Source organism: Apis cerana, linkage group LG3, assembly GCF_029169275.1.
Source record: "Apis cerana isolate GH-2021 linkage group LG3, AcerK_1.0, whole genome shotgun sequence".
NCBI classification, from domain to species: Eukaryota; Metazoa; Arthropoda; class Insecta; order Hymenoptera; family Apidae; genus Apis; species Apis cerana.
In genome coordinates this window covers 11,936,216-11,945,000 of record NC_083854.1, presented here as the reverse complement: position 1 = coordinate 11,945,000, position 8,785 = coordinate 11,936,216, and the positions used below count along the sequence as shown (strand labels likewise).

Below are 8,785 nucleotides of genomic sequence, written 5' to 3'. Positions count from 1 at the left end.
CCCGCTCTTTTTCTGCTCCATTTAAAATAGTTTTATATGTATAGAAAATTCAATTTTCCGCGACGTGTGTATCTGTATCGTATCTTATCTATCTTGTAAAATATCTGTGAATATTATGATTTAGTTTCTTCCTATTATAGGCTACTGGTATACAAAAAATGTTTATGTTACTACTTACTTAAGAGAAAGAAATGTACAGATATCACCATTTTTGTTTTGTGTTTTACTGTAGTTATTGATAATTATATGGATATTAACGATAATAATAACTATGATTAAAAAAATTCAGCACGGCTCGACGCGTCATTTTTGAAACCCGTTAAAAATATGTGACGTTTAATTTATACGCGAGATTCATAATGGGGATGATTTATTGCTTACATGATTTATCGAATACAATGAAAAGAAGAAAACGACAAACATTAAAGCGTTTATCATTATAAGTCTGTCATTTAGAAGTTTAGAAGCTGGACTTCATCATTCGAGAGGTAAAAAATAATATAATACGTGAAAATAATACAATTCGTAATTTATTCGAATCTTGTGTGATACATTATTACCATGTTTTCTATATTACTTTTTATGCAATACTCATATTTTCGCCTATTTAATTCTATTTAATTCTTAAGTATTCGTTACAAAATTCTAACTTTTTTTTTTTTTTTTTTTTTTTTAATAAAAATAATTGATCATATTAAATGCAAACATACGAGGGTTGATAGAAATTAAAAATATTCTTTTTTCGATATATTAACAAATTTTGTTATTAAAAATATATATGATACATGGAATTAATTTTCGCCCTCTTTATAATGTCCACAGTATTAAAATGCATTTCTATATTATGCTGCTTGTAATTGGTTATAAAATTTTTCATACTATTCAAAAATAAATTATAAATTTTAAATTATAATTACACATATAATTATATATTTGGTATTATAAACGGAATATCCAATATATTTTTGAGTCAATGTATTTTTGGTATGAGAGTCTTCTTTACAATTCTCATATACAATGTTATGGATTTAGAATAAAACAATGAGCATTATGGAAATAATAGAAAATAGACGTAGATAAAATATTTTATGCGATTTTTTGTTTTATGTTCTTAAATATCGATTTTGAAAAAGAACATTACTTGCATCCTTTACGATTTGTTACATATTTCTATATTTCGCATAATATTATCAATAACATATGTATCTAGAAAAAAATTAATATCATCAGAATATAGCTCTCTTGAAATCATTCAAATTTTATTTAAAATAATGTTTTTAATATTATGAAAAATAAACAAAATATTCCAAAAAATTATGCAAAAAGTAAATATCTATAGAAATCAAGAAAGATATTGAAAAAAATTGATTCAAAACTGAAAAAAGATGGCAACTATAACTATACAAAATGTATTTCAGAACAGGTAAGTATATTAAATTTTATAAAAAATTTTGCGTGCTACCTTCTGTCAGATTATATTCTTCAAATTTTGATATAAATTTAAATATTTGAATTTTATATTAAGAAAATATAATTTAATAATAGAAGAAGAATAAAGATAAGATGAGAATTGGCCATCAATCGTTTTTTTGAATGTAAAAAATATTTTTCCAAAAATTAGAATAAGAGTGAGATTTATGAATTATCGCCATCTTTTAATTGTTTTTAGAAAAATGATTTTTTAAAGAAATATTTTTGACAAAGATGACGTTAGTAATCAATTCTTCTTCTATTATTTGTTTTCCTTTATATTTGTATTTTATTTGAGACATTTTAGAGATAGCGTTGATTCCTGAATTTTTTATACTGTTTCTATTTTTCTTTATTTAAATACTGATGGATGAACCTTTCACCTTTATCCGAAAAATTTATTCATTATTCATTATTCAAAATTCAAATACGAGTAATTATTATATTATTATTATTATTATAAAATTGGATTTCTCACCAGGTGATATGATATTGAATGTCAAATCTATTCTATACATAGTCTATGTCTATTCAAAATAGTTATTGTATGTATCAATAATTTATAATATGTTTTATATGTATATATATATAAGATATAACCGGATTGTATGATATTTTTACATTATTACATTGTTGATTCTTGAATTAATATGTATTCAAAAATTATATATGTATAATAAGTTGTAGGAATTATTTTTAAAGGTTAATTGTTTCATTGAAATTGTGCTGTAACATTATTTTTTATATTTGAAAAGGTATTTATTTTGTATAATTATACGTAATTATATTTTATACGTAATATAATATATCATTTATATGTAATGTAATATATCAACAAAACTTGCTCATAAGAATGCTTTGAAGAATTTAAGATGGCGCTATTACGAATCAGCAATTCACCTAATTTATTAACAACTTTATCGCAAATCTCGTACACAGGTATGAAATTTATAACTTATTTTTATTATTAATTAATGAAATTAAATAATTAAATTATATTTGTATCAACAAACAAATTACCATATCTATTTTTTCTTTAGTATATTTAAATTTATTATAAAATTTTAAATATAATTTTAATTATAAAAAAATATTATAAATTATATTTTAGGAAAAATTATATCATATAATTATTTTATATTAAATTAACTTTATATTATAACTATTTCACAAAGATATTAAATATTTTCATGACTATTCTATTTTAATAGTTATATAATATAATTAACAATACATTTCTTAAAGTAATTCGCATATATTAAAAATTAAGAAAATATTTTAAATCTTTGTAGAAATTTCTTACATATTTCTAAAATAATTCATAAGATTCTTTAAATTCTTTTTTTCTATTTTTTTCAGCACGTACGCCATTAGGTGAAATACAATACACACGATACACATCTGTGCATCGTATGAAAAATCTTCATATTACAAGTGTCCGTCGTTATCCTGATCCACCCACTATACCGCTTCCTACAAACATCTCTGAAATATTTGCAAATGAGACCGGCAGATTTACTCCTGAAAGAACACGAGACATTGCCGCACCGATACTACTATATGGCAAGAATGATTGCACATCATTTTCCTTGGAACAATTAATAAAACCGAAAGAACATTTGAGTAATTTGGAAAACTGTAATGACACGCATATAGATTCATATGATTGTTTTGGAGCGATTAGTTTAAATGGTACGATGCAAAGCAATGTACCGAAACCATTTTGCTCCAATGGAAAATCAACACATTTGAATATGCCGGGTGGTCAATGGGCCAGAGATGGAAAATTTATCGCAGAAGATATGCAGAAATCGCATTATAGAAGCAATCGTTTAGAATTGAAACTGAATAAAAGCGGTTAGTAAAATTTTGACGAAATAAGTATTCCGACCGATTGTTTATATTGTTTATATTGTTTCCACATCAAAACATTAATATATGGAAGTTATATAAAAAGAAAATATTTTTTTATTCGCGAAATCTTTTTTATTACTAAGTTTTTTGACATTGATTACTTATTAAGTGTCAAGTAGTAGATGTTCTAATTAATTCTTTTATAATAAGAATAATCAAAAATTTATTATATATTTCTGTAATTGAAATAAACAAAAATTATATAAAAAATTTATTAAAAGAAGAATAAAAATGATAACTTCTTATATTCTTTGTATGCTGTCATGTGTTTATTGTCAATGTATATGCTGATTTAAGTTAAAATCAAATTTTGGAAATAAGAATTTTTTATAGATTTATTAATATTGACTTTATAAATCAAACATTTTAATAATATTCATAATTGTACGTTCTTTAAGATTCAAGTGTTATAAAATGAAAATAAAATATTTTAAAAATGTATTTGTTACTTCTATATATAATTTACAATGGTTGTTTGTATAATATAGTATATTCATGAATTGATATATAATGAAAAATCAAATTAAACTTGTACTTATAAGAAAGTAAATTGTCAAAAAAATATTGTCTGAAAATTGTAATTTTTTACTTAGGTTTAATAAGTCATGTCACAGTAAATAATCTTTTCCAAGCAATGTATAACTCAAAATATATCTATAGTATGGGATATTCAACAAATAGATCGTTAAATAATTTATCAAAATCTGATGATAAACAACAACAAGAACAGGAGATTAAAGAAAAAAAATTGTTGAGCAAAAAAGAAAGATTAAAAATTATAATAAAGGATTATGGAATTACTATTACCATATTTCATATAGGAATTTCTCTGATATCTTTGGGTGCTTGTTACGCAGCAGTAGTTAGGTTCGTTTTTGCAATTTTTTCTTCTTCTTTAACGTTCTTATAAAATCTTAATATTTTTGAACGTTATTTAATTTTTTTCTAAAAATAAGTTAAAAATTAAATATACTTTAAAAAAAATATTCATTTCAGAGGCATAGATTTAAAGCCTGTCATTCAAAGCATTTTCAACTTAGAAAATGAACAAATAGAAGGTATCCTTGGTAATTCGTCAACTTTTCTGGTTGCGTACGGTATTCATAAATTACTAGCGCCCATTCGACTTTCAATAACATTAGGTACAACACCATTTCTTATAAAACGATTAAGAAAACTCGGAATTCTTAAGTCTTCAAAGGAAATAAAATTAAATGCATAAGAATAATACTTAAGTGAATGATTCTAATTATTTGTATTATACGCTTTGTAATCTTTATAATTTATAAAAATTGTATAAGTTAATTTGATGAAATAAATTTATATACACATATAAATCATTTATTTTTATATATATATTCGGATTTATTATATATAAAGAATATAATAAGTTGTAATTACTTTACACAACGTCATGTATATTTCATGTATGATATTTAGCGCATCTACGATAATGTAAGTACGGCTGTTGTAATTACAATAGTTTTACTAGTAAGTTTTTCTTTGATTAATCGCCGTAAATACATATGACATACACAAAAGCTCGGCAGTTTCAATGGACGAATTGATCAGTTATATTGGAACAATGATTGCGCTCGGTACGCAAATTTTTACCGAGAATTTTCGAGTCGACTCCCACTTATCGAGCCTTTCGACATTTGATTACGTATAGGAAACATACGAAAATGCCAATTATTTGGCAAACATGTATATGTACATAACTTTTAAAAAATATATTATAGTACATAGTAAAATTAACGTATGTAAATATATATACAATTCAGTTAACCTAGAGTAGTACACACGTCTTATAATTTTATTTTATATCTTTCAAAGATATACTTGCCTCAACTTTATCCTATAAAGGCAAGATATTTGTAAATGTATTAAGAAAAGAAAATATTATTAAAAACATTTTTAATCAAATTCTTAAATGAGTAGAAAAGTAATAAAAAAAAAAAAAAAAAAAAGTTTAAATATTTTTGGAGTCTTATAATTGAATATCATAAAATATTTCTAAAGCTGTTTTAAGAATATAAGAATATAATAAGAATATAAAAATTGTTCGCGAGATTAGTAAGCGTAATTGTTTTCAATTTATTAATGATCAAACCCGAAATAAAAAGATCGAAACAATGAGACATGATTATTTTTTGTGCATAGTAGAAAAGTAGAATATTTATAAACATTGAACACATTTTTGTAAACAGTTTGAGCATTTATAACTTAAATGATGAGCTATTGTGTAATGAGATATGATTTCTATTAATGAAAAGAAGAAGAAATTATTACTTAAATATGAAAAATTGTCTAATAATACTTGCAAACTAATCAATGATTAGTTTTAACATTTTATACAGTTCTTCTACAACTCTTATAAAAATACAACAGAGAGATTCACAAATAGATTCACTTAAACAAACATATAAATCATTTTGATAAAAAAATATTTTGGCACAGTACACTTGTATATCTTTGTTACTCTTTATAATGCACTGATAAGATATAAAAATAATACTAAAATGCATATTTCGTTACTCAAATCTCTTTCCGATAAATTAAGTTTAGTAACATTATATATGAATTGAGATATTTTATCAAATACAATAAAATACATGCTTTCATTTGAGTATTCTTTGAGCGTGACATTCAGTAATTCGATATGGCAGTTTAAAAAGGCAAAATTTTTTCGTTTTTATAGCATATAATTAATTGAATTTTTAAACATACGCCTCAGCACGACGCCCTTGTATGTGATTAAAAAACTGCCGCCAACTAGTCAATGTTTTACTTGACCATACCCAAAAACTACTTGTTATACCAACAATCATAGCCATTAAATATTTTATCATGAAAACCTCAAATTCTGGACGTCTTCCAACATCGCGAGTACGCTCTCCAACGGGACACGGCATCGAATATAAAGATTGCGGTCCAGGTCTTGAACACATCTCCATATTCCATGTCAGCATCCATTGATCAAAATAGGCTTGCTCATAAAATAAGCAGGCAATGACAATCAATGCAGGAACTATGTATAACACGGAAAATATGCCAATACGTATCATTAACTTTTCTAATTTATCAGTCTTTGTACCATCATGTTTCATAACAGTACGTATACGGAAAAGAGAAACAAATCCAGCCAATAAGAAGGCAGTTCCAAGTATTAGATAGACACACAATGGTGCCAAAACAAATCCACGTAGAGCTTCAACATTCCAAAGACCCACATAACAAACACCAGACAATATGTCTCCTACAAAAATAATATGATTTATTAATTCTTAATCGAAAATATATAAATTATATTAAATAATTTTTGTGTTTGTGTTTAAACGACTTACCCTCTACCTTTCCCATTGCAAGAATAGTAACTGTTTTTATTGCTGGAGCAGCCCAAGCAGCTAAATGAAAATACTGTGAATTAGCTTCTATTGCTTCATGACCCCATTTTAATCCAGCTGCTAGGAACCATGTCAATGTCAAGATAACCCACCATATACTGGATGCCATTCCAAAAAAATAAAGTACCATAAAAAGCACCGTGCACAATTCATGCTTGGTACCTTGCGTTATGGTTGATGCCATTTGAATTCTCATATCTAAAGGAGGTGGAAAAGGTTCTCTGCATGCAATAGAATTGCCAGCTGCCCAACCAATCACATATGCCAATGCTACCATAAGATAACATACTGACAAAAAGATAATTGGTCTTTCGGGATACCTAAATGTAATATAACATATTATAATAATTTATAAATATATGTATATAATAGAAGTATGAAGGTTTTTCTTTTTTTTAAACGTTATAATAATATATTGAAATCTATTACGATATGTTTTGTAAAAAAAAATAGAATTTATAACTATTCACGTACAACAATTTAAATTCATAATTTTAAATTAAGCATATGTTTCTAATTATTACTATTTTAATTAAAATTAAAAGTATGATATTAATTAATAATTCATAACTTCTTCTGATCATCCTATATTATGCTAATGGTCTATTATATACATTAGTATGAAACAATCAACTTTTTTTTACCTGAACCGATCTGTGTCAATGAGAAACGTCAAAAAGGTGAAAAAACATGAAGCCGCACAAACGGATGCCCAAGTACCAACCCAAATCCTTGAAAATCGTCTTTCTCTCTCGGTAAAAAACATTCCGTCGCAAGGTGCGCCGCAATTAAGCTCAACTTTATCGCCAACCTTCAGCGAATAACCGAGTTCATGCGGGACTTTGAATTGCATCGGGCATACAAAACCAAAGTCCCTTGCACCAAGCATAAATCCACTACCATAAGTTTTTGGTCCTCCGGTCCAGGATGGTTGAAATTCAGCTACTGGCATACGTGGTGGCGTATATACCGGTGGCGATGGTTCTGGCGGTGTGGTCTCATTATGACCTACGCACAGTTCAGGGCCACCGTTTTCAGGTAACTTGGAACAATCGAGATTGTCTGGCCAAGCGAAACCGAAACTGTTCATCAAACGTTCGCATCCTGCACGAGCACTTTCGCATAACGATCTACACGGAGGTATAGCTCTATCGATAATGGTGCATACAGGCGCGTAAACTGTGCATAAAAAGAATCGAAGATCAGGGCTGCATTTCATTTTAACCAAGGGCGCGAATTGATGTACTTCTTGGCCGGCATCTTCTTGTTTTTGATGATTCATTAAATTTGGCATAATCGTCTCGTTATATGGTATATTCATGCATAAATTGATGGTGATCGGTTCGCATCTTCCGTGATGAGCCAACGGATCTTTCGTGTGAAGAGCATTGACACTGAACACGGCCACCGAAAAAACATAGATCGCGTAACGCGGAATCATTGTTGCGTATCGTTTGTCGACCGCCACTTCCGAGATCAATCGTCACGCGAAGTAGCTTTCGAAAATACGCGAATGCACCACGCCTTCGAACATCACCAATGAATCGTGCGAGACATAATAATACTGAACGGAAGAGCGAGGAAATAAGCGTACCTAGCGACGATGATGGACGCGACCACAGTACTGTAAACAGAACATGGCGAATACGTTCTGAATAGTAAGGAAACTCTTTTGAAACTGACGTATATTACTACTGCCATCTATGAAGATACATCCAAACATTTTGTAAATTGCGGGAAAATTTTTGAGTCTATTTTCAAATGTAAAGTATAATTTTTAGATTATTTATCAACGAATGAATAAATAAAAAACAAAATGTTTGATATAATATGAGCTATATTGATATAATGTTATATGTATTATATAATTATATGTAATGTAACAAAATATTTTAAAATATAAAATAAATATAAAAATAAAAATATAAAATATATGTAATAATAAAAAAATATAAATATTTATAAATATTTTATTGATATGAATCTTGTAACAA

The 8,785-nt window shown here is 26.9% G+C and overlaps 2 protein-coding genes across 5 annotated transcripts; one reads left to right on the top strand and one right to left on the bottom strand.

Moving 5' to 3' along the window:
• Positions 1-1,962: 1,962 nt before the first annotated feature.
• On the top strand, positions 1,963-4,721 carry LOC108001895 (uncharacterized). Of its 4 annotated transcripts, none has more exons than XM_017063186.3 (6): positions 1,987-2,073; positions 2,174-2,225; positions 2,335-2,409; positions 2,830-3,327; positions 3,978-4,251; positions 4,381-4,721. In XM_017063186.3, exons 3-6 carry the CDS (start codon positions 2,343-2,345, stop codon positions 4,604-4,606), a joined length of 1,065 nt encoding a protein of 354 aa, XP_016918675.1. In that variant the 5' UTR covers positions 1,987-2,073; positions 2,174-2,225; positions 2,335-2,342; the 3' UTR covers positions 4,607-4,721. The 4 variants fall into 4 exon arrangements, with proteins under 4 accessions (XP_016918673.1, XP_016918675.1, XP_016918674.1 ...); XM_017063185.3 differs by having other exon boundaries at positions 2,013-2,073; positions 2,323-2,409; XM_062073072.1 differs by lacking the exon at positions 2,174-2,225 and having other exon boundaries at positions 2,054-2,072.
• Positions 4,722-4,724: 3 nt separating this feature from the next.
• Positions 4,725-8,713, bottom strand: LOC108001894 (frizzled-2). Its single transcript, XM_017063183.3, has 3 exons — positions 7,436-8,713; positions 6,732-7,111; positions 4,725-6,643 (listed from the first exon to the last, which is right to left on the bottom strand). The coding sequence occupies exons 1-3, from the start codon at positions 8,230-8,232 to the stop codon at positions 6,105-6,107; spliced, it is 1,716 nt and encodes a 571-aa protein (XP_016918672.1). The 5' UTR covers positions 8,233-8,713; the 3' UTR covers positions 4,725-6,104.
• Between the last annotated feature and the right edge of the window lie 72 nt (positions 8,714-8,785).

Coding starts and splice junctions, on each gene's coding strand:
- LOC108001895 (XM_017063184.3), top strand. CDS start 2,343: ATGGCGCTATTACGAATCAGCAATTCACCTAATTTATTAACAACTTTA. Junction 2,410..2,829: donor ATCGCAAATCTCGTACACAG/GTATGAAATTTA, acceptor TATTTTTTTCAG/CACGTACGCCATTAGGTGAA. Junction 3,328..3,977: donor ATTGAAACTGAATAAAAGCG/GTTAGTAAAATT, acceptor TTTTTTACTTAG/GTTTAATAAGTCATGTCACA.
- LOC108001894 (XM_017063183.3), bottom strand. CDS start 8,232: ATGATTCCGCGTTACGCGATCTATGTTTTTTCGGTGGCCGTGTTCAGT. Junction 7,112..7,435: donor ATTGACACAGATCGGTTCAG/GTAAAAAAAAGT, acceptor TATTACATTTAG/GTATCCCGAAAGACCAATTA. Junction 6,644..6,731: donor TGCAATGGGAAAGGTAGAGG/GTAAGTCGTTTA, acceptor TTATTTTTGTAG/GAGACATATTGTCTGGTGTT.